The sequence below is a fragment of the Rhinolophus hipposideros genome (genome assembly GCF_964194185.1).
Source record: "Rhinolophus hipposideros genome assembly, chromosome: 17".
Taxonomy (NCBI): domain Eukaryota; kingdom Metazoa; phylum Chordata; class Mammalia; order Chiroptera; family Rhinolophidae; genus Rhinolophus; species Rhinolophus hipposideros.
The window spans coordinates 9,997,241-10,022,818 of record NC_138063.1 but is presented as its reverse complement, the minus strand read 5'-3'; the positions used below and the strand labels follow the sequence as shown (position 1 = coordinate 10,022,818).

Here is a 25,578-nt window from a genome sequence, read left to right as displayed (position 1 = left end):
ATGTGTATGAGAGGTGGATTCAACAGTGAACCTTCTCATAGATCCTTCAGTGAACCTTCTCGTAGAATCCAGTGAGTCGCCCAAGAAAACTACTCAAGTAGCTCTTAGCTTATTGCTACAAATGGCCACTCCAGCATGTCAGGGAGATTCTCTTTCTCACACGTTGAAGAGGGCATTTGGGGAAGTGTCTTTAGAATAAGCTATTTTAGTTGAGTTTAGTTGGTGAAAACTTATCTAAGGCTATAGTATAATCCCCACTCTGATCTCACACAGCAGAGATCAGAGCGAGGAAAAATTCTGCCAGCAGATTCTATCTTTTCCCTGCACGAGTTGGAATTTATGATCTCCGGAGGGAAAGCATCATCTCTGTTGACAGAATTTTTCCTTGCTCTGTTGCCTCTAGCAAGATGAGAGTGGAGGATATATTCTAGTTTGGTCAGACCCTTTTCTGCTCACTCTTGCTGGCATCCAGGCATGATGCTCTTTCTTCAGGTGAGTTCTACCCTTCACCTGTTGGAAGATAACGAGGAGCTACACCTAGGAGGTCTCTCCGTGGTGGGATCATGGGCAGGTAAGGGACAGTCACAGGGGATGGTTTGGGGTCCCAATGAGAAAGCCCAAGTGGCTTTGGGGAGATAGGAATAATCACTCAATCACCATTCTCACTGAAGGACAGCAAGCTTTATCTTTTGTCTGACAAATAGAAAGCAGAGAAATAATGTTGGCACTATAGAATTGAGCATTTATCAGAACAAGAGGCAACACACAACAACGCTTTAAAAAATGCAAGCAGCTTTGTTGTAGTTTCACAAGTTTTACAATCTCTATTTAAAGACAGGACCACGAGGGCAAAAGGTTAGATGGTGAACACCTGCTTTTTAGGAACACAAATGTAACAGTGGATCAGGACTTTCTGTAAATAGTGTTTTGGAAGAGAAGCCTCTCAATAAGCAGAACAGTATTATAACACAGAACCAAAACAACAGATTTCTCTCTGTCTCTCTCTCTCTGTCTCTCTCTCTCTGTCTGTCTCTGTCTCTCTCTCTGTCTCTCTCTCTCTGTCTCTCTCCCCCCCGCCAAAAAGAAAGAACCCCTGTTCTGATTCAAAATCGCCTTCTACTTTTCGGCACACGCGAATGACTTAAGAAAGACAGTTCTTCCAATGAAGCTATTCTAACCATGCCAGTCAGGGCCTCAATTTGTCTGTCAGTTAGAAAGAACTAATGAAACACTTTAAGAACTGCGGACTCGTTTTTATTAAGTTTTCTTAATGTGTATAAAGAGTGATTAATGGGGTAAATATTTAACAAGGGAACTCCCCCTACCTTTCAGTTCTCTTAAGCATACGTCTGTGTTATACAGGCTTTTAAAAATTATCTACGTTTCTCCTTCTATTTAAATCAGGCTTAATGCACACATGAACAGCCATATGGTTAGAAATAACTTTTTTAGACAAAGATCGACATGTATGCAAAATAACCTGTACTTAGTTTTTTTTCCTTTTGCCCTCTGAGAGTGTCGGACCCTGGCCATCAGGCTGCCTGGGAATGAAGAGTTTACTAATCGACACCTACAGCAGTAGCCCATCCAGGACAGGGGTCCCGTTTTCCTTCCTGTGCCCCCAACCCAACCCAGGGCTGGCACGTAGAAGACCTGCACTCATGTCTGTCGAGTCCTGATTTTCATCGTTAACCCCATTTACACGTCAAACACTAATTTTGTTTGAATCAAACCCACAGGAATGAAAGAGAAGCTTCACAGTGAAGTAAATTCACTGAGTGGTCTCTGTATGTCGCCCAGGGAAAGGGTGACCAGCTTTCGAGGTTACTGCTGTACCTGAATAAGGTGATATTAGATTACCTTAAAAAGGTTTAACAGAACCTTTGAACTTCAAATACAATATATCTCTGGGGGGAAAAAAAACCTTTCCACCTGTACACTACAAAGACCGTGTTGTATTTCTAGCACGAATGCACTTCTGCTGAAATCCTGCTTTGCTAAACTATTGCTAAGACACGGTGAGTGACCTCAGAAAGGGGTGTGCGGGTGTGCTGAGTGGGAGGCACTGCTGCTGATACACACAGCACCTACACTCCTGCTTTATGAGTGGGTTTATCATTCCTCCAAAAAGCTGGGAGGAGAGATAAGGAAAAACTATAAGAGTTTGGCTTAAAAAAAAACAAAAAATCTGTGGTTTTCTGTTCCCTGGTGTGCTGTGTGGCCTAATGACATTTAAGCAAATCTGAAATGTACCAGTTCAATCAAGGATTGCTAAAAAGATCAATGAGTTCTCACTAGAAAGCACGGCTAAAAGTAACAGGATGCGGGAAAGACAGCCATGTTTTCAATCGACATTAAATAGCAACGAAGGCCCTAAAACAGAAAAGACAACGGAGTGAACTACAAAATTTACAAAGGTCCAGACATGTAATCATGCAATAGCACATGACTGCAAACTCTAAGAGCAATAATGCATTTTTTCTACAAAATGAATTATTGACAGGGGTCATGTGATTCTTAGCAGGCAGAAAGATGCACTTTCCCAAGGGAAGTTCATCATTAAATATATTATTTAAGACTGGATCATCGTCAGGCTATTTTTAATCTTATTTTGCTGCCAAAATTGGCCAGAAGCCAATGATACTCAACCACTAGAAAAATCATGCTTTTTTTCACGTATTTTGTACACTGGCATAAGAATGGTACTGCTTTCCCGCTAATCAAATGTTTTGGTGGATGTGGATTACATAGACAAAAGAGAAACTTGTTGACCAACTAATAAAAGGAAGCTAACTTGTACTGGATGTAGAGAAGTAAGTTTTTGTCTTCCTAAACCACAAAGACCAAAAGACAAAAAAAAAAAGGCACACCACCATCAACAGAATGAAGCCCGTCTCGTCCTTAAGCCATCTCATTCTTTTAGAAGTCCACATCTCACTCTCTTCTAAGACATGAAACTAAATGTTACATTTCTCAGTTTAGAGGGTGCTATCAATTTTCACTCACCACCAACTTCCCCACATCTTAACCCTTTGCTTGCAAGAGCCCCTTTGTCTTGAAGCAGTCTCAGGGCCACTAAACCCATCTACAGAATTTAAACTGTGTTAGAGGGGATATAATCATAACCAACACAGCTATTAAACGAGCTAAATCTTCCTGCCTTTAATTGGAGTAGAAAAGCTACCTTATTTTAATGGGTGATGCCAACACAACTGTGTGGAAAAGCATTCTTGAGAAGACTGAGCTTATCATAATTTATCTATCTCTCTTTCATTCCAACCTATTTCTTCCAAGGGTCACATGACCTAATGGACGTATGGGAAACATTCAGTATTCTAGGTAATACAATGGGCCCGAGAAGCCACTGCAAAGGGACACTGTAGGATCCATCTCAGATTGTCATTTCCCCTAAAAGATGTCTCCAGGAATGGCAGATGATGGTTGCCAGCGTCTCTAACCTGAATGTGCACACATACCCCTGTAGATCTTGTAAACCACAGATTCTGACTCAGTAGCTCTGGGTCAGGACCTGAGAGTCTGCATCTCTAAGAAGCTTCCAGATGACACCCAGGCTGCTGGTCTGTGAACCACACTTTGACCAGCAGGGTCTTAGACATTCCCCAAAACTGCAGCCATCGCGCTGCTCCCTCTGTCCGGCCTCTCTCTGGGTGCCACATGATGCCTTACTCAGACTTACGAATAAAGCCCCGCTCCACTTTACACCCAGTTTCTTCTTTAGTCTTTATTTAATTTGTAGGATTCTGCGACTGTCTCTCAGAAGCCTATCATTCCAAGGTCCTGCTTTCTCCAAGTTATGGAACATGGAATGCAAAGAGTTTCCTTCACCTGAAAAGGTTCTGATTTTGCACCAACAGCAACAAAGGGGAAAAAAAGGACTTCAGCTTGAAAGCCCCATGTATATATATTCAGCAGATGACCTGGTCAACTGAGTCCTGCGACCAGAGCAAGTAACAGTCAAATGGCCAAAGAATGTGCTAGCTCTCTTCTGAAACTTTATTATCATTATTAAGAGTACTTTACACTAGAAGATGCAGCGTATTATTAGAGATGCAACTCTGACTGACGCAAATCTGGAGGAAAATCTGTCTGTAAGCCAGATGCCTGAAACACAAATTTAGATTAATAACGCACATTTGAAAGGATTGGTAAATCATTTATAACTCTCAAATGCTACCACTTTTATTCCAAAGTGTCCACTTATGATTGCATTACCTGACATTTTTTTTTGTGCCAAAATTCCTTTGTTTTCTTGTATAGTCATCCATCTATACGTTGTTCTGAAAACTATATATTTTACTATCAGCCATTTGTGCTTCTCTCTGATTTATTTTTACTATAAGAGGTTTTGTCAAAACAATTTTTTATCATGTTATACAATATGTCATTGTGGTTTGGCATCATAAAATGTAGCCTCTACATTTATTAACCTCAGATACCTGTTGACCACAAAGATAGGCTCTACTATGGAAATTCTATTTTGGAAGGAGGGAAAAATGAGCCTTCACTTAAAAAGAAAACTCAACTGCATGAGAGTACTGTCACTGAACAACAAAGATCAAGGTTATATGTTCATTTTAATCATAAATATGTCTCTGTTTCCCATCTTTTTATTCAATGACTTGATAGATGACAGTTGCCACTTTGGATTTCTTTCAGCTAGAAAGTTTTTTAATATTTTACTTTTCATAAAAATATGAAATAGTAAACTGTTAACTCAGTTTTGCTATTTACACTCTTAAAATGATCCTTTTGCAGTCTGTAAGTCCCTACCTCTTTGGCTATGATGGTTAAAAATAAAACCACCTACTTACTAGCTATTTAACAAAGATATTCTTTTCACTCTTTAGTGAATTCTTCCACAATTACTAAAGATCTGATAATACGAGATCTCAAAAAACAAACAATTTGCAAAGAGCACTTAAATTTTAGAGATTTAAATGGGGGGATATTTTAGTCAATTTTGCTTTTAAACACTGAAGAGTAGCATCAGTATTTTGTTAACTCTGGTCAAGTAGGATCAGATGTGCATGTCAGTCATCTACTTTTCTTGGTCTTTTCTCTTTTTGGCCCCTTAATATCAACATACTTTGTAAACTGTAGTAAAATACGTATAACGTGCTTCTTCAAATCGAATCCACTGGTAATCATTTCTATGCTTTTTTTTTTTTTCCTGTTAGGTCCTATAAAATAACAACATTGGGAATTCTCCCTACAAACTACAAAAGGAAGCACTGAACTGCATCCTTTTTCAAAGGTAACTTCAGATTAAAAAAAAAAAAAAAGGTCTGAAAAAAATTCAGACAAGCATTATTCCTCTTTTACTTTTTGATAAACCAGTAATTTTAACTATAAGGCATAGATCTTGATTACAATTCCTCAGTCTTAGGAGCTGCGTTCCTCCGCGAAAGAATCACAGAGAAACAAGAATTTGACAAGAGACATGATGGAAGCTCTACTGAGCACAGTACCAAAAAAAAAAAAATCATCGCACAGGTGTTCTTCAAAACTACAGGCATCAATCACTTCACCTAAAGTCAGAGCATGAGAGAATTCACAGCTAAGAATCAATTCTTCTATGCTCCACGAAGATACCATGGACGCAAGTTTGCTCAGCAGAGGAAACGACCAAATGATGCAGATTTTGGTGATGAAAAGTCAAAGATACTAAAATTGCAGTAAACTGTAAAATGGTACACCAGTTACAGAAATGGAACACAAAGTGCACAGCCGATGCAAATTCTGTTCGTGATGAGACAAAGTTAAGTGCAAGACACTTGGTGATGCCCACTGGGAATGTGGCACACACTCCGGTTGGAGTCCCCAGACTCCTGGAAAGTCAACTTACCTCTTTACAAACACAGCTATGCTTTCCAGGGAAAAGGGCTACATTGGTTTTCTTCTTTGGGTAGATTTTACCAGGTGGGTGTCAGAAAAGGCACGCCCGAGGTTTTCTGGTGCAGTGTGTTCTTGTAATTGGGTGGTTCCCAAATTTTAGTACAAAGAAGAAACCCCCCTGGGGAGTTTGTTTAGGATGCTGATTGCCAGGACCGAACCTGGGGTCTGGTTCGTGAGTAGTCCCTGAAATCTCTGAATTCAACAACCGACTCAAGCCAGGTAACTGTGATGCTGGGGATCCTGGGACCCCCCGTTTGAGAAACCCTGGAGGGATAACCATTTATCCCAAGATTTCACTGTACAGCAAATGCTGGATCTTGGAACCTCAACAGCCGACAAGCAAGGAAAACACTTTGGGTAGGAAGGAAGGATCCCAGCATGGTAGGCAGGGAGAGCTTTTTGCAGGGGGAGAGGTGGGAAGCAACACACCTGACTCGCTTCACTGGCTCATCAGCCTGCCCTCGGCCCAGGAACACACGCACATCACAACCACCGCATCCCAGACTCACATCCAAGCAGACTTGCACCTACCCAGCCTCCGTTATCCTGGATCCAGGTGTGCAGGTGCCGGTTCAGGTACTCAGTCATCCACAGGGCGATGTTGTCCACCAGGGGCGACATCTCCCGGTTGACGCTCTCCACACACATGACCCCACCGAACTCAAAGAAGGCCACAATCCTCCCCCAGTTCACCCCGTCCCTGAAAAGCTCCTCCACCACCGTCGCAAAGCGTCCCCTCGCGGTGAAGGGCGTCAGATGCAGCTGGCTGGACATCTCGGCGAAGTCGCGGCGGTAGCGACGGGAGAAGTCATCGCCGGCCTGGCGCAGGGTCAGGTGGACCACAGGTGGCACGGGGCTGAGCGCAGGCCCTGCGGCGGCCGCGGGGGCAGCCAGCGGCGGCGGCGGCGAGGTCCTGGCGGGCGCCGGGGTGCGCTCGGGCGGGGAGGAGAAGATGCCCGGCGCGGGGGTGGCCCCCGAGGACGCGGCGCCCGCGTCTCCGGCATCCCACTCGTAGCCCCTCTGCGACAGCTTATAGTGGATGTACTTCATCACTATCTCCCGGTTATCATACCCTGTTCTCCCAGCGTGCGCCATCCTTCCCCGGAGGAACAGCAGCCGGGTACCAACAGCACCTCTCGCCGCCTCTCCCGCCCCACGGCCCCGAAGGAAAGAAGAATAGTTATAATCCAGCTCTTTTATTGGATGTGCTTTGCATTCTTGGATGAGGGGGTGTCGTCAGTCACGCGGAACACTTGATTCTGGTGTTTCCCTCTTGGCATGAGACGCAGGAAATTTTTATTTAAAATTCCTTTCGGATCTTTATTTCATGAGGCACATTATTATTAATTATTGTCAACATCAATCTACTTCCTTCGTGATCCTGAAAGGTTAAAACAAAACAAAACTGATAAGTCCAAATCAGGTGCATTTTCCTTCAGACACTGGGTGAGAGCAGAGCATACACACTACAAGTTACACGGCTAAAAAGAATGTATTAAACTGGCCGGAAATTAAACTTACTCGAATGCACTTAAAGACAAAATCGCAAATGTTTCTATTGAAAGTTAACATTAAACCAATTTCCTGTGCAAAGAACTTACTTGTATTTTTTAAGGACAACATGCTCTTCTGTCAAGTATCCTTTTTTTTTTTTTTGCGAAAACAAAACAAATGCATAAGGCAGAGTCCATCGATCTTCAGAACTCTCCGGTTATAGCTGCTTTTAAAACTTCCAAATGGATCAGGAGTTGGAGGGGGGTGCGGAGGAGGGTGGTAAAAATTAGGAGAATTTCCAGATTAGTTCCCAGACTTCTTCACAGAAATGTCAATCCGCAGGAATCCCAACCGGAGATCTCGAGCACGAGAAAAAAAAAAAAAAAAAAAAGGAAAAAAAAAAAAAGGCAGCGGCGGCGGCAGCAGATGAATTACAATTTTCAGTCCAGTATTTGCAGTCTTGCGATGTTCCCCCCTCTCGGCAATTTACACGCGCGCACACACGCGCGGGCACGGACATGGACCCCTATCCGCGGGACCGCTCCACGCCTCCCCGGGAGAGACACGGGCACTGGGGGCCCGGTGGACGCGCCGCGCACGGGGGCAGGAATCCTCTTCTGATTACACTCCGAACGGCAAATGCATTTTTCCGAAAAGCTGCTTGATAAATGAAGGCAGGACGCGCCTGGCCCGCCGGTGCCGAGCGCGAGGAGCCCGCGCTGTGTGTGGTGCGGCGAGGGGTGGGGAGAAGGAGGTGGTGGGGGAGGGTTTTATTTTTTCCCTCTTTTCCTAAAAAGGATGACTGCTACGAAGTTCTCCCCCCTGGACCCCCTCTTCCGCTGCACCCCACCGGCGCACCCCGCCTCCGGGCTGCGCACCCTTTCTCCTCCTCCTGCTGCTGCGCGGCGGCGCTGGCGGCGCCCGAGTCCCGCGCTCCCGCCGCGCACCCGCTCCCGGCGGTGACGGCCGTGCCGGTGGGGAGGGCCCGGCGCCCGGCACCTTCGCTGGCAGCGGCGACGGTCCCGCGGGGACACCGAGAGCGGCGGGCGGGCGGGCGGGCGGGCGGGAGGCCGGCGGGCGGGGGAGGGGGCGGGGAGGAAGGGGGCGGGCGGGGGGGCCTGGCCTCTTACTTCATTCTCCGCTCGAACCGACTGGTTTCCTGTACGTACGTCACACTGTTCATTCAAAAAAAAGAAGAAAGAAAGAGCCCTCCTCTGAGCGGCCCCACCGCCCCCTCCGCCCCGCTCTCCTTCCCGGGTTAAAGGAGCCGCGGCCGGGCCGGGAGCGGCGCGCCGGGAAGGGAACACATGGCGCGCGGGGCCGCGGCCGGGGAGGGCGCGCCGGGGACGGCCCCCGCCCTCCGGCCCGCTCCGCCCGCCCGCCCGCCCGGCCGGTGGGTGGCGCGGGTGGCGCAGGCCTCCCGCGCGGCGGCGGCGCGGTGGGTGTGCGCGGGGCCTCCTCGGGCCTGCGGCGGGCTGGGCGCGCGCTCGGGGCCGGCGAGGGGCCGGGGCGCCCGGGAAGCGGGACGCGCCCGGCTGGGCGGCGGGTGGGTGCGCAGGGAGGGCGCCGGGGGAAAAGACAAAAAAAACCCACTGCGATCCTTCTAGCCGTGTGTGTGTACATCGTGTTACCAGCAACCCTCTCGAGCCGTGTGTGTGTGTGTGTGTCTGTGTGTGTGTGTGTGTGTGTGTGTACATCGTGTTACCAGCGCTTGGCCGACCCCGACCGAGCACAGGGACCTCAGCGCTGGCCTCCCGTAAAGAGAGGCGACGCTGCACATTCATTAGCCAGAGAAGCCCCAAGCGTCTTGTTTACTTTAAAGTTGCTTCCTAGGTGTCCACGCGGAACACATTCTGGGACACCATCCGTGACCAAGGCCAGACAGAGCTCTCAGCGGGCCGGTGGAGGGGCGATTGGGGGACATCGAGGGCTTTGGAATGGTTCTGTCAATGTTTTTTCTCTGCTCCTGGTACTGGGTTAGGGCTGTCCGCTGCGGAGGTCCATGGGGCGACTTTTAGGCCCACAGTCCCAACACCAGGGTGGGTGGGTCTCTAAAGGCCTCCACAATCGCCTAGCAGCCAATCCTAGATGGCCACACCTTCTCAGTTGTGCACATACACACACACACACACACACACATATTTCACACACATGTACGCACAAGAACACATTTTTTAATTCATCAGCATTAGTAGCCCCGAGGAGAAAAGCACAAGAGCACAAATTGCACGTTGTTTAACTATTTCTATCCCTCAGAGTCTCTGACATATAAAGCCCCGAGAAAAAAAATGTTTACTACAAGCACAGCAGCTTGCTTAATAGGGCTCAAGTACAAATATATAGGGACACTGGATAATTGTGGTCTTAGAAACATGACAAATGAGCACTGCACTGTATACAGATATACCGTCTGACACTATTTTGTCTCATTCCTAGTCTAAAATCAAAGCATTTATCCCTAAGCAAAATAAGCACAGCAAATTATTCCCCTTTCTTCATCTTTCATACCTTATCAGCCCCCATGCCAACCTCTTGCATGTAGGAATGGGTGTGTGGTCTCAACTTCGCATTTAGGCAAGATGGAGTAAAGGAAGACCCTCCATTCTGTCCTCTGTTGGCTGTGACAGTCCCCCTTTACCTATGGCAGTGGCAGAGAGGTGTTCTGGCCTGCAGATAGACACTGGATATAGATTGACCTGAGATACATATGCCCACAGAAATAGTAGAAACCCGCCTAATGCCACAGCATTCTGGTTTAAGGATCTTCTCAGAACCTTGTCTTAAACCCCCAAAATGATTTAAGAGGAATTGAAAGCCTTAGTTCTTCTGAGGCGCAGCATTTGAGTGAGGAAATGAAAGGACAGAGCTGGAAAAGAGATTGTACTTCTGCAAAGGGGACAGCCGGAACGAAACATACCACCATTCCCAGGGAAAGAAAAGCTTCCTTGTTTCTCCCTCTCCTTTGCTCCATAGAGCCGCACTTTACAAATGTCCCCAGACTGATTCCTTATGTGGCATCTTGAGCATAACCATTCTCAGGATAGGTCTGCATTACAGTCCTTAGTTAGGGTTTATATTCCCTGGGAAGGTTCTGAATACTCTTTCAATGGAAGGAATGAAACCCTCCATTCAGATTCCATGTTTATTAGATTCCACTTTAAAGAGTGAGGTCAAGTGTTTTCCTCAGAAGTGTGTGAATTAACTCTTTGTGTCTGGGCATTGGTAAGGTGGTGGCGGAGCATAGGGCTAAGTCAGGAGTCCTGGGTTTGAATCCTAGATCTGTGACGGAGACCTTCCAACAACTGCAAATGTTGTTCTGTGGGCTTTTCATTTCCCAAAATGTCTTCCACTTTTAAGAGCCAATGGACGACCCTTTTGCCAGCTTTGCCTGCCTGGCTGGATTCTAGGAGGGTAGATTCTAGGAGGCCTGTGTTTTCCCTCTTTATTCTCCAGTCTCCCAAACAAAAAGCTTTTTATTGCCAGTTTTCGCCACCTACTGGTTAATGTTTAACAGTATCGTTCAGAAGGCTCTCTTCATCCATTACCAATATAAATATTTCCAAAGTTTATGAAATTCAAAAAGAACATTATTCTAATCTGGACGTACTAGTGTTTATTATAGGTATGTATTAAATCTTCCCAACTATGAAATTTTGTATTTAAAATGAGGAAAGAAAGTCATCATTAACTGAGAGGGAGTTGATACCTAATCGGTAAGATGAAAAAGTTAAAAATATAAAACATGACCCCGAACATTAGGCACATCGAAATAGAAATAAATCCATAAACAAAACAAACTGACTAGAGAGAAACAAGTAGTCTATATCGTTTTCATAAAATAAAAAAAATGAACTACTTAAAAAATAACATCTCACAGACCTAGATAAAAAAATCCAAAACACTGATTTCCAATTTCAAGTATCTTCTCAATTAGTTCCAGCTTTATTGAGATATAATTGGCATATATCTTATACATTATAAACTCTTATGCTAAGTAGTGACACACTCTCTCAGATGGTTTGTATACTTTGTTGGCAAACATTATATAATAATGTTACTAATTAGCTACTAATATTGATACGAACAGTAACACTGTTTCTGATTCACTTACGCTCTAGAGCCTTTCTTCTGTAAGAATGATCACATCCTAGTCATCTGCTGTGCGCCCTGAAACTATCCTTGGCATCATCAGGAAACCCTTGCCAAATCTAAACCAACAAGCTTTGGTTTCACTGAGAAACCCACCTGACTAATTTATGGTGGGTCTTAAACCTCAAAAAATATTTAGAATAATTAAGCAACAACCTTTGAAACTAGGCAATGAAAAGCAGATAAATCATTCCTTGTGCAAGTTTAACAGTGGGCAAATAATGTTTACTTTTGGTTTACAAAGGAAAGTGCCAGCAATTCACTCGTGGCAATTTTTTCCTTTCAAATTAACGACTTGGCTTTTGAAGTGAAATAAGAGTAGGAACTTATATTTTTCAAACGCCTACTGCTGTCGTTGGATTGAAACTGCAGTAATAAAACCAAACAACATGAAACACCATAGTACTAAGGGGGTAATTGACAAAGCATTTACATTCTTAATGTGCAAAAACTAACCTTTATTCTCATAATGCTATTTAGCACAGAGCACAGTATCTCCCAGATGTTAATTCCTGACGAACACATTTAGAAAAATCAAGGTTAATATGTTTGTTTCCTAGGACTGGCATAACAAAATACCACAAACTGGGTGACTTAAAACAGAACTTTATTCTCCCACAGTTCCGGAGGCTTAAAGCCCAAAATCAAGGTGTCAGCGGGGTCATGGTCCCTCTGAAGGCTCCAGAGAAAAACCTTTCCTGGCCTCTTCCAGCTTCTGGTGGTGGCTGTCCATCCTTGTTGTTCCTTGGCTTGTAGCTCCATCACTCTGATCTCCGCGTCTGTTGTCACATGGCCTCCCTGTGTGTCTGTTTTCTAGTATAAGGTCACTAGTCATATTGGATTAGGATCCTAATAACCTCATCTTCACTTACTTATTTCTGTAAAGATCCTATTTCTGAATAAGGCCACTTTCACAAGAACTGGGGGTTAAGATGTTAATATCTTTTGAGGGCACACAATTGAACCCATAACAATATGTATCTAATACCATGTTTCCCCGAGAATAAGACCTCACCAGAAAATAAGCCCTAGCATGAGTTTTCAGGATGACATCCCCTGAACATAAGCTCTAATGCGTCTTTTGGAGCAAAACTTAATATAAGATCCATTCTTATTTCAGGGAAACACAGTATGGTATCTCTCGAATAAATGAGGATTGTTTATTCCAGGGCCCAAAGACTCAGCAACCCCTAAATTTCAAGGGGAAACATAATCTTTCGAAAACTGAAATCTGGCCATTTCATGTTTCCATTCAAAGTTCTACAAAGGCTAAAATCTCAATTCCTTTTGCACAGCATGATGTGGCCCAAGCCTAACACCTCGGTGCCCTTCCACTTTCCTTTCTTGCATCTTGATTACCTTTGTGTGCTTTCTGGAATATGCCAAGATCTCTCATGACTTTTGCCTTTGCATATCTGCTTGTCTCCCTGAAGTGCACTCAACCTTCTCATGGCAAATTCATACTCATTCCTTAAGTATCATCTCAAGAATGTCCACCCCATGAGACCACCCCTGACTTTCCTGCACAGGTTTAAGATTTCACTTGTGCCACTAGAAGAGGTTGAGTCCACTTCTAGGCTGGGAGCTTAGAAGTCAGAAAACAGGGATTTGAATCCTGGTTCCATCGCTTAGTAGCTACGACGTTGGGCTGGTTACTTCACCCCTCTGAGCCTGTACCCTCATTATAACACAGGCATATAAATGGTAGTACAGCAGCCCCCCGCCCCCTTGGTTTCACTGATTGGTTTCTGCTACCCAGTCAACCGAGTTCGAAAATATTAAAAGGAAAATTCCAGAAGTAAGCAATTCATACGTTTTCTTGTTGTCCCACCCTGTCCCACCTGGGATGTGAATCATCCCTTGTCCACACTGTAGATGCTGCCCACTCATTAGTACTTAGTAGTAGTCTAACCTTACGACACAGGTTAGAGGCCCTAGTATGGCAGTGTTTGCATGCAAGTAACCCTAATTTTCCTTAATGCCACTTCATGTAACTTTTGTAACAGTATATTGGTGTTATAATTGTTCTATTTTATCATTAGTTATTGTTATTTTCTTACTGTGCCTAATTTATAACTTAAACTTGATCAGAGATATGTACATATAGGAAAAAAGTTATCTATAGGGTTGGTACTATCCGTGTTTCAGGCCTCCACTGGAAGGTATCCCATGTGAATAAGGGACTACTGTCTTAGGGGATTAGGGTACGATTTAAATCAGTTAAACATAAAGCACTCACAAGTGACTAGCACTGGTTATGTTTTCAACATTAGTTACTTATATCTTCGTCATAGGTATTGACAGATCCAGTGTTCATTTCTAGCATATTTTTTTCTCTAGACTATAAACTATTTGAGGGCAGGGTCCATATTTTTTCCTTTGAGCATTCCTTGCCTAGAATAGTGCCTGGCATTCAAATATTTGTGGCATAAAATTCAGAGGCCCCAAGCCAAAGAAAGGAATGGGGAGTGGTCCATCTTTCTCCAGGAAGACTTGTAAAAGCCTTCAGAGGGATGAAGGAGCGGGGAGGGAAAGAAACAAGAAATGCAATTGCCAGGAGGGAGGGACAAGTTATTTATGCAGTGACAGCCCTGGTTCCTGGACACCACGCTCATCATAGGCACTCAATAAATATAATTTGAATGAGAGAAAACGCAGAGTATAAAATCAGAAGTAGAATAGAAGTTAGGAAGTATGTTTTTTTCTTTTTAAAGGTCTAAACATAAAAATTATAGAAGTGATATCATATGCCATTTATGCATATAAGTTGCTCAAATTTAGAGAAAGTTTGCAAACCAAGATTTTCAAGGAGTCTCTTCTCAACGTGACCCAAATTTTTCTATTTAAGGGCTGAGAAATATTAAAGCATGTTCTTTTACCTATCAGTCTTTTATGCCTTTCAGAGTGTAGGAGGTATTTCATAGTTAGAATACAAAGGTTTACAGTATGGAAATCAATTTATTTGTATATGAAACATAATTACTTAAAACATTTTACAAAATCTCATGTTTCTTACTCTTTTTTATTCATATACCCCACATCAGAGCCACACAAACACAGAACATATTTGAAACAAGAGCTCATTATACCAAGTACTTACTCTAAAAATATTACTTCCTAAAAAGTGATAGAAATCAAGCACTGGCAAATGTTTAAGATGCAAGGTTAGGAAATATGATGGAAGAGATTTGTGTTTTTGCTTAAGTGCCTCTTTTAGAAACACAAATTTCTAGAAAAATGAGTTTTCAAATCTGTAAAGCTCATTCCCCATTTATTTTTTGTTGTGATTCAGAAATAGAAGATATGAAAATCAGGTTACAATTCTGCCACAAAAGCTTCTAAAGTAGCAAACACAAGTTCTCATAGATATCAAAATAGCTGTGTGTACTCTCATCAGTTTAAAAATGTCTTTAGAGTTGTCACATCAAGCGAGTGTAAAAGAAAATAACTATTATCTCCTCTTCAAAATATCACATCTGCCATCACTGTCCCGAACTAAACAAGACTTAGTCCAGAATATGAAGATTATGGTCAGTAGGTACTTTTTAAAGCTGAGTGACTAAGAATTAGAAGAAATAAGAAAGTTACAAAGCATCTTAAGTTAAAAAGGATAAATGTCTAAGTGTCCACAAGTGAGTAAGACAAGTTTAAATTAGAACATGACGTAATAAAATTAAATCTGTTGATGATATAATTCAGTAAAAAAATTATTATGGTTTTGCCTTCTTCTAGAAAGACAAAGACATACTACAATTCTCTGAATCAAACCAACTATTATCAAAATGCTTTTGTCATCTAAACATTGGAAAGTCTTTCGAAGTTTCACTTCTAAGAATCAACAATATATGGTTTATAACTAAAAACATGAGTTTTAATGTAAAGAAGCCATCATTAACAGCATTTTTAATTTTTTTCTCTTTTCAGCTATGAAAATTAAATTTTAAAAAATATAGAAAAGAACAATTCCCTTGACTTTGTTTTTGTAAAAAGAAATGAGGATGCTTTTTACACCTTTTCAATTATGGAGGGTCCTTGAACATATTCTGTAATTTCCACGGCTGAATGACAATCAACATTTTTAAATAAATATACTAACAAGTACACTATTATAAAACAGTACAACCAAACCTACCAGAGGCAGGCAGTTCAAAACTGAAACTCCCATAATAAGCTGTTCTTGGTCAGAGAAGCAACATTTCAACAGAACGGTAATTAAACTCCTGCCACAGGTAAGGCTTACCCACTTTTAGGTATAATAGAAAACGTTGAATCAATGTGACCCTTTAAAAAACAAACAAAAAAAGCCAATAGTTTCCCTAACAACCTGACTCAGCTTTTTTTTTCTTTCAGGGGGTAGGGGGGAGGAATGTGTAAAGAAAGCTGTACAAGAATTGAGCCAAAATGATAAAAAATAGAATTTGCCTTCTAGTAGTTTCATGTTTTGGAGGAAGTCAGCTTTTTATGATGTTGCTTAAATGTCTACAATCCCTTTATCCAAAACCCTTCAGGCCAGATGTTTCAGAATTCACAATTCTTTGGATTTTGAACAGGTAATATGGGGCATATGCTGGCTATTACAAAACATTTCCACAGAATCTGGGTCAATACCCATTATCAAACCCATTGGCAGTGCTTCAAGCAACATTTTTGAACAGCTCAGCTCACAAAGTGGCATAAATAAAAACTATACTAATCTCATGTCGGTACAAGTCAGGTTTTGCCATCAAATGAATTATGGCACCAAATTTAGAAAGAAAACACAAACAAAAAAAATGATACCTTTGCTTTCAAAGCTTTTTGGATAAGGGACTGTAGGCCTTTGACGTCTCTGACTAGCCCATTCTGACACTGTGATTTCCACAAACTGCTCTCACGCCTGGGCTTCGGTTGGGCTGGGGAGACTGTCTCCCACCACAGACTCTTAAATGTGTCTAAAGGTTTAGATGACCCGAGTGACAGTACTATCTGGAAGGATACCTTGAGAAGCAAATATTGAAATAACTATTGTTAAATAGTTAATTTTATTAAATGAGACATCATCTTGGACTAAATTTCCAATGGACCAGCAATAGAAGGTGCCAAGAGTCAAAGAACATTTATGAGAAAGGAATGAAATTGAAAACCATCCAGATACGAATGTAACCATTTTCTGCGATTAGGAAAACACAGTCCATACTTTATGTTAGAGGCTGTCCAACAGGACGCCAGAGTTTGCCGATGATGGCTATCTAAGACTGAAAAGATTCATGAGACCGTTAGGGCAGCCACCACCCACATGAAGCCATCTCAAGCAACTCATACATTAAATAATAAGTTCTCCTGTCTTTGACAGTGTGTAAATAAAAGACCCCATGGATTAAAGCCGTTAAACATCTTACGTTTTAAAAGTTAAGTCATTTTCAAGTCAAGCGGTTCAAAAACTCAAGAGCTACTAAAAAAGGTTTGCTATGACTTTTAGGTCTTTAATCTTTTGTCGTTATTTTTTTTTTAAACAATAAAAAAGTTTCTCCTGGGGGGCTGGATGGCTCAGTTGGTTAAAGCGTGAGCTCTGAACAAAAGGGCTGCTGGTTCAATTGCTGCATGGGCTGGTGGGCTGCGCCCCCTGCAGCTAAAGATTGAGGACGGCAACTGGACTTGGGGCTGAGCTGCGCCCTCCACAACTAGGTTGAAGGACGACTTGGACGTCATGAGCCCTGGAGAAACAGTTTCCCAATATTCCCCAATTAAAAAAAAAAAAAAAAAAGTTTCTCCGTCCAGAGCAGTGGTCTTTTCTCACCAGAGTGAACTGAAATGTGCTATTGTCCATGCATACTGAGTATGCGAGGAGGAGGGGATAGCGTTCCAATGAAGGTGACTGTCCCTCAGTCAAGAAGCACACACAACGACAGACTAAACCAGGTCATGTTGGCTAACACTCATCAGAGGCACTTGCTGTGGAAATCCACTAAATGAACAACGGAACCTGTGATCTGGAAACGCCATTCACGGGGCTGGCAGATTTCTAGACCTGTGCTCTGCCTGTGCTTCCTTAACGTGTGGTTCAGAGAGAACGTTCTCGGGGTCAGTGGGAGAGTCATAGAAAGAACAGGGTGATCATTTCATTTCAGAAACAAGGATCTTCAAAATTGGCCTTGTCATCCAACTTTTTTTTCTTAATGAGTGAAATTTAAATATGGTGTCGCCAGCCTTTCTGAAAAGCTACGTATATGCAACGAGAAGGTCACAGTTTGTTTTCTTTGTTTTGATTAACTCATGAATGAATTGAAAAAGTGAAGTCAAAAAATTGTAACGGGTTCCACCCCCCTTTTTAAACAAAAATTATTATAGCAGGAAACGCAAACTGGGAAAGGAAGAGATGAGGAGAATGAGAATAAACTATAATGGGATGGCACTTCAAGTCATTGTGGCTAGTAAAGAATTGTAAATGTTTAAGCTTCTAAGATTTTATTTCTCTTCAGAAAACATTTTAGGAGTAAAAAATGAAGGTGCCCTAAAGCACCTAAATCTAAAGAAGACCAAAAAGCATTATTTTTCCTACCGGAAAAGGTCTATCTCCACCCCTTTCATTGCATCTCTGCATTGCCCTCTCCCATCCCCCTTGTGGTTTTATGGGATCAAAGAGCGAGAGAAAACGTGAGCGAGAGAAACTCGCAGCCCCACAGTGAGTCAGGGACATTACCGTGTACTCAGACTCACCAGCATTGTGTAAAACTCATCTCTTGAATAAAACACATCCAGTTAAAAAGAAAGAAAGAAAGGAAAAAAAAGGCCCAGAAACCCATACTGCCTTTCATGGGAGGTTTAAAAAGTCCTCACATCTTCTTAGGTGTCATGAAGTCCCTTTTTGGACTTGATCTCTATGGGGACAAAAATAATAACTGGGGAAAAATGTAAATGATCACTCTGGCATCCTGTTCTTCACCCTGCTCACAAGCTACCAGTTCCCACAATGTCACCACCTCAGAGAATCAAATGGTGTCCTAGTCCATATTTGCATAGTATTAATAATATTGTCTGGAGTTGAATCTCTACCCCGCGCTTTGCAGCCAGGTTGCCGGAGAGCACTGGTCCAATCTCACATATTCAAAAGCAATACATAAGTGTCTGTAGGCCAAAAACTGGGTCCCATTTAGCAACACGCTGCTCGCGTTATTTAGAAACACTTTTTTCCAAGGCTCAGGCAGTTTTGTCTGTAATTTCATATTTTGTTCTTTCTACCATGCAGCGACGAATTATGGTGTCAAAACTTCTCAGGTAAAACAGAGACAGCATGCGGAAAAGGCCCATGGTGACCACCTGCAAGATAAAGACAGACCTGTGAGCTCATCCACCGGTATAATACAATAGCTCATTTCAAGGGATTTTAGGATATGTCTCTAATCAATAGTTTCTGAGCCACATCTTCTAATCTGCTCCAAGGGTAAGTATAAAGAAAACGTTGTTAGGGTCAGTAAAACACTGAGGACAGAAGCTGTCTGCTCTGCAAAAAACCCAGGGCCTGCCAGACAGGTAACAACAAAATGTTTGTCCAATGAATGAATTCAAATTAAACAGAGGATAAGAGGTATTCCTAGCCTTAGGGTTCTAATAGCTAGGGGAAATCCAGCCCAGCATCTCAAACATCCAAACTACCATCAAGGCATTTTGGTTTAAGATTTGTGTTCTAGTCACAAAAGTCAGACCCAATGCTAGATGCGCAGAAGACTGTGGTAAAAAGACACAGTTTTGCCTTCGGTGAGCTTATTCCCTAGCTGGAAAGACATAATCAGAGAAAGACAATGACTGTTTCAAGGTTAAGACAGCAAATAACCATATCCATTAAGTTTCACTTTTCCACTAAAAGAGTCTCACTAGCAGCACTTTTAAGTGGAATTCTTGAAAGGCGGAAAACTACAAAAAGAAATGTTTTCAAATACGCGAGGTCTCAAAAACATTTGCCTCCTGTGCACCTTTTTCAGAAAGCTACTAGAAGAGCCAACGCGTGGGGGTGAACAAAGAAAGGCAATGTCACGTGATACAGGAAGCAGGGACCCAATACAAAAAGGAGGCAGAGGGGTTCCCCAGGATGACCATGAAGGGGGAGGCCAGGGGTCAGCTATGCGTAGACATAGGGGCAGCCAGTCCTGACGGGCAGGTCAGAAGGTTCCAGGAGGAATTCCTTCCAGAAGGTGAAACTGATAGAGTATCTGATATTTCTGAGAGGAGATGAAGACAGTCATTCTTAATAATGCACAGAAATAATACATAAAAAAAGACCCGTAACAGTTTCAGGGAAAACAAAAGGTTGTATGAGAAAGGAAAATTAATTATGTATATATTACGTAGCTCAGCTGTGAACAGCATTTAGATAGCCATAAAAATGAGTATCTCCAACGGGGGACCAAGCAGGGAGGGACCGCTGCTTTTCCTAACAAGCCTTGCGACCTCTTTGTGACAAGGATTACTTTGAAAAATGTAAAAAGCAAAGGGAAGCTGGAAAAAGGCAAACTTATGGAGACAGTAAAAAGATCAGGAGGAAGGAAGAAATGGATAAGTGGAGCACAGGTGAATTTTAGGGCTGAAAACTATCCTGTGTGACACTGTAATGGAGGATTGTGTCCCTGTACGTTTGTGGGATCTCATAGGATGGGTGTATAACACCAACAGTGAGCCCTCATATAAACCCGTTAATAGTAATGTATCAACCCTGGCTCATTAACTGTAACAATGTACCTCACTAACTGCAAGATACTAATAATAGGGGGAGCTATATGGGCATTTTGTAGTTTCCCCTCAAATTTTTCTATAAACCTACACCTGTTCTAAAAAATAAAGTCTATTATAAACAAACAAACAAACAAAAACCTAAAAGAAAAAAAAACCCTCAAGAAAAAACAATTACAATATAGCAGAGTTTTCTGGAAGAAAGCAAAATTTAAGGTGAGACCTGCTGGAAGACTGGAAGTTGTTTAGAGGAAGGAAAGCTGGGGATGGAGGGACATAAAGTTGCAGAGAGAAGAGGAGGGCCAGGGGAACAAAGAAGAGAGGTAAGAGGGGTCGGAGGTCAGAGGGCTGTGCCATGCGATGGATCCCAGGAAAGCCTCATGCGGATGGTACCAGGGAACCACTGAAGGTTGTTGTGCAAGGTAGAGCTGAAGTTCTGGTAAACCACCGTGAGAAAGGCGCTGGAAGACTCGAATGCACCCAGGGCCTGGGGCAAGGTGCTGCAACACCAGAGAGGCTGGGGACCGCGTCCTGTGTGACGCCAGCAACTGCCAACGTCCCAGCTGGTTACACCCCGTGCTGCTGGGCCTTCTGATTTTCCAAGAAAAGTCAGAAATTGGAAATTTTTATGTAATATCTAATTTTAAAACTACTTTATTCAACACGCATGCTCAGAGCAGATGGACCAAACAAGTGCTTTATGGGCCTGTGGGCTGCCAGTTTACAACCTCCGGCTGGCAGAGTATGAGACTTGGGCCAGGAGCCCAGGGCAGTAAGTGAGCCTGTACCGTGGGAGCAGCAGCAGAGCTGGAGACCGTGAATGGACCTCGGACGAGAGGGACAGGAGAGAGGGAGCTGCTCTCTGATGGGAGGGGCAGAAGGAGGGGACTCAGTGTGACACCCTGGTTTCTGGTTGGGCTCCTAAGTGAATATGAGCACCGACCCTGGAGACAAATACCACAGAATCGGTGAGGGGGGTGGGAGGCAGGAAACACAAAGTTTTATATTGGACGTGTTGAATTGGAGGTGTGCCATCACAGTCCAGGGAAAAGAAATGTATACAGAACTAAAGTTCACGCAATAGTTATGGGCTGAAGTTTTAGATTTGACATCACTCGTACAGAAGTGGGAGGATGGACAAGGCCCGCGGAGAACGTGCAGAATTCCCATGTTCGTTCCTCAGGCATTCTCCTCAAGTTCCTACTATGCGCCAGGCACAGGCTGTGAGGGGCACAGTGTCCTAAGCCATGAGAAGCCTGGCTCATTCTCAGAGCTTACATCTAACAGAGTGCCTGCCTACCACACCACCGCAACTACCTTACAGTGTGAGAAAAGAAGAGTGAGGAAAACCAACAGCTAAGTCACTGGGACATTTAGTGTAGACATGGTCTGCTGCACCTAATGTAACTGCCCATCGCCGCAGGCAGACCCTGCTCAGGCAGCTTCTCCACCCTCTCCGTGCCTTCCTTCTACCTCCGTCACCCATGGCTTTGCCTAGTATCACCGTGTTTATCAGTCTCTCCCACCAGACTATAGGTCCCCTGGAATTGACTTCCATCTGATTCTCCAGCAGCAATCTCAGCACCTGGGACATCAAGGAGCAGTGAACTGGGTATGTCCTGGATGGACTATAACTTCATCCCCAGTGAGGGTGGGCATTATGTTGCATCTTTGACTTGTATCTCCCTAAGCTTAGCTGTCTATGGCCTGACTCACCTCGAAAAGGTGAGTCCAGTACTGTCAGGCAAGCCCACCCGTAAACCACTCCAGACAGAAGAGAACCCAGAGTAACACACCAGCAGCAGAGATGGCGTTTTACCTCTGCATCTGCAGTGCCCAGCACCGACTTCTTGCCGGTCTAAATTCCTCAAGTTACATCTTTAACCTATTTCCCATTTACTTATCCCTGGTAGAGGAAGGGAATATGCTTTACATGCTCAGATCAAGTTACTACATCTTCCTTTAGCTCTTTCTTACTGAAGTTTAATAAGAGGCGCTGTCTGTCTGTCTGTCTGTCCATCTGTCTGATGGCCTACAGAGAGCTTACCTGCTGGAGCCCTTCAGTAATGGAAGTGACTGGAGCCATTCCGCAGGTCAGGGACGAGAGCATGTACCCATCTGAGCCAATGGAACTGTTAAAATTTCCTTGCTAAATGGAAGGAAGAGAAAAGAAAAAAGAGGCAATGGTATTAATAATAACATGGAAAGGAATCAACTCAAACAGGGAAGGGTGTCTGTTCACTGTAGGTGGGATAAGATGGGAACAAAGCACATATTGCAGCTCAGAAACGAACACGGCCTTGGCAGGTGGGCTAAATAGCTAGATGGACGGTTCTCAAAATGTGGGTTAGCCCACGGACCCTGGATGTCCACGAGAGGGGTCCATGATGACAAATGATTGCCTTTCATACAAAGACATTAATTGCCTTTTTCACTGAGTGACATTTGCACTGATGGGCTCATTAGCACAAATTGCATAGTACCACGTCTCCACTGCCACACACACACATTTGCAGTAATAAATAGATACACAAAGAAAACACAAACTTTTTAAAATCTTGTAAAATTTTAAAATGTCAGTTTTGCTTAAACGTGCTCTTGATACATTGGCAGTAAATTGTTTTAATAAATAGCAACCCCTGAGGACATGTCTCCTTACTATTCTGTGTGACTAAAGAGAAGTCCGCACCCAGCGTTATTTTCGGCTGTGCACTGTACCCAAGGGAGTTGCCTGCCCTGGAGATAAGCTCTCCTAACAATGGCTTAAGTCATGATATTTGCCGGTTTTTTTCACAGAACACCGTTTTTATGCGAAAGAACTATGAACAGACAAACCATGGTTATTCAGACTTGGGCATTTGTAAGATATTTTGTGGAAAATGAATGAAATGGGCCTGTCACTTAAGGAAAGTTGGCAGCTTTTGTGCTCAGTGTGAAAATCTGAGTTTTCTATGAGACTGTCAGCTTCCCAATATGTAAAGACTTTTATGAGACCAGCAATGATATTAATGAATGTAAATTTTTGGGTAACTCCGTGAACCCATATTTTCCCAGTGACTAATGCATAGTTACAAAATCATGAATGAGTACAAAACGTTCAAAGTGCAAAGACCAAGGGATTTTAATGTAACAGAGAACAAAAAGTTCATTAATGTAGCTTTCCAATTCCACACTGCAATTAAACTTGAAGAAACTACTATTCATCCAGTGTGGGTTTAATAGTAAAAAAGAACGTCCACCATGATCCAAAAAGCCTGTAAAATATGCCTCCCTTTACTAACCACATATCTCTGTATGGCCAGATTTTCTTTATATCTTTCATTCAAAACAACATATGACAACAGATCAAATGCAGAAGCAACTATGAACACCCAGCTGTCTTCCAGGAACACAGGCATCGAAGAGATTGGGGGAATGTAAAACAACACCCCTCTTCTCACTAGAGGTTTGTTATGAGAAATAATTATGGTTGTAAAAATGTTGCATTAAAATATAATGGGCTTATTATTATTTTAAATGAATTAATACATGTTTTTACAATTATACAGTTTCAATGTCTAATATGGCAAATATAACCCATGTACACAACAGTTCTCTGGGGTGGCCAACCGTTTAGAGTGCAAAATGGTCAAGACATGAAGAAGTTTGACCACCACCAGACTGAATGAGTCCTGCCAAAAATACCAAGAGCTATTTTAGATCATTAAAAACACTGAGCGTGTTTGCTCTGACATCAGATAAGCAGGAAAAACAAAGTTGGCTCCATCCACGGGTGCCATCGGTCTATGCCTTTGAACACAACAGAGCAAAGTTCTTCCAATGTTCTGTATGGATTTTGATAAGTTCGATATTTCTCCTGTTCTCCCCATACGTCCCCTTGCACAGCATGGTGACACTTCTCATTCCAGTGGTCCCCAAATTTCCTAAATTCGGTGTGGGCCTACAGTTTACAGCTATCCCTCACAGATGGCTATTTCTCTGCATGTGGGTTAACAGGAAGGTTCTCAGAAGTTGGTGGCACGTGTGTTGTTCTACAAAACAGCACATGCTTTCTAATGATACCCTTTCTAACTCCATATAAACTCAGTAGCCCAGAATCACACTGGTGAGGTGGATGGGATGGTGGCCCAGGGGGCTGGTTGCACTTTTTTATTAGTGAACGTTTGGGAAAATGATACCAGGAAGCAGGAAGGTGAAAGGAAAATCCTTAACCAATGACTCGGGCAAGAAGGTACCTACAATAATCTAAAACTCAAAGTATTGTGGAAAAGAAGGAAGAGGTCAACAAGTCACACGCAGTATTCGTAGAACATGCTGTTGACATTCCATAGGAAAATCTCGTTTTCTTTTGAAAGAACCAAAGTTCCCAGACACCCTTACAGATCAACCTGCTCCTATGGGGAAGCCATATAATCACTTTCCAGGAGCGTAGTTAACATGGAACTGATCATGTGTGTAAGGGAAGAAAAATGGAGTCCAGTATTAGACATGACGACTCTCTCTGGCCAAAAAGATGCAGTAATTTGTGTTTTGAAGTAAGTCCTGGGACAAATATCTTTTCATAAATACAGAACTACAGTTATGAACAAACAAATCAAGGATTTGACTTACTATGGCATCTTTAACAATCTGTTTGGCTACTTGCTCTGGTGTGCAAATAGATGTGGTCTCTGAAATAAGACGGGTTTCCAAAGGCTGAAGTGGAAAAACGGACATATTAATACCACGAAATTAAAAAGTCAATAATTCTGACAGTCCTCCCCTCCCCCGATTTCTAAATAATTCCAGTTTTCTACCTACAAGTAGATTCTTAGTTTTGGAATTAGGTCCATCTGGGTTCTAAACCAATTTCTACCTGGTTACTGTGTAAAATTCAGCGCAATAACTGAAGCCAGACCAGGAGGCTGTGGCCACTCTCTGTAGAATGTGTGGTCCTGGCTCCCGTGAGGACCATTGAAGCTACAATGAGAACACATCACTGGTACAAGACCAGCAACACCCCTGCCTTGAATCCTCGCTGCTGGCCATACACCTGACCCATAGTGTTTACGCAGAGCCTAGGCTGCGTGCCCTGAGCAAGTCTGCTCTTATGAGTAGCATTTCTGTTCTCACTATATATACTTCCAGGCCAAGCGGAGGAATGACACCTGGACAGAGAATGAATGGTGACACGTGGGCTCAAAAATTATTTAAAAGGGAGTTTAAGTTAGAAATTTCATAACTAAAGCCTTAAACTGCATGAAACTAAATTTTATTTACCATGCAGGCTTGAAAGAATTAAAAAAAATGAAACCAGAATATATCTTCTTAAAATAG

At 43.0% G+C, this 25,578-nt stretch overlaps 2 protein-coding genes across 2 annotated transcripts in view; both read right to left on the bottom strand.

The window, feature by feature from the left end:
* Positions 1 to 8,137, bottom strand: part of BCL2 (BCL2 apoptosis regulator) — a 167,330-nt gene extending 159,193 nt beyond the window's left edge. The window contains exons 1-2 of the mRNA XM_081078817.1: positions 7,518 to 8,137; positions 6,448 to 7,297 (exon numbers count right to left, since the gene is read on the bottom strand). Coding sequence (XP_080934943.1) covers positions 6,448 to 7,011 — 564 coding nt within the window. The 5' untranslated portion in view covers positions 7,012 to 7,297; positions 7,518 to 8,137. The remainder of the gene's footprint in view (positions 1 to 6,447; positions 7,298 to 7,517) is intronic.
* A 6,363-nt stretch (positions 8,138 to 14,500) lies between these two features.
* The window catches only part of KDSR (3-ketodihydrosphingosine reductase), a 36,516-nt gene continuing 25,438 nt past the window's right edge, over positions 14,501 to 25,578 (bottom strand). The window contains exons 8-10 of the mRNA XM_081079112.1: positions 24,874 to 24,957; positions 22,310 to 22,411; positions 14,501 to 18,855 (exon numbers count right to left, since the gene is read on the bottom strand). Of these exons, the coding sequence (XP_080935238.1) occupies positions 18,736 to 18,855; positions 22,310 to 22,411; positions 24,874 to 24,957 (306 nt within the window). The 3' untranslated portion in view covers positions 14,501 to 18,735. The remainder of the gene's footprint in view (positions 18,856 to 22,309; positions 22,412 to 24,873; positions 24,958 to 25,578) is intronic.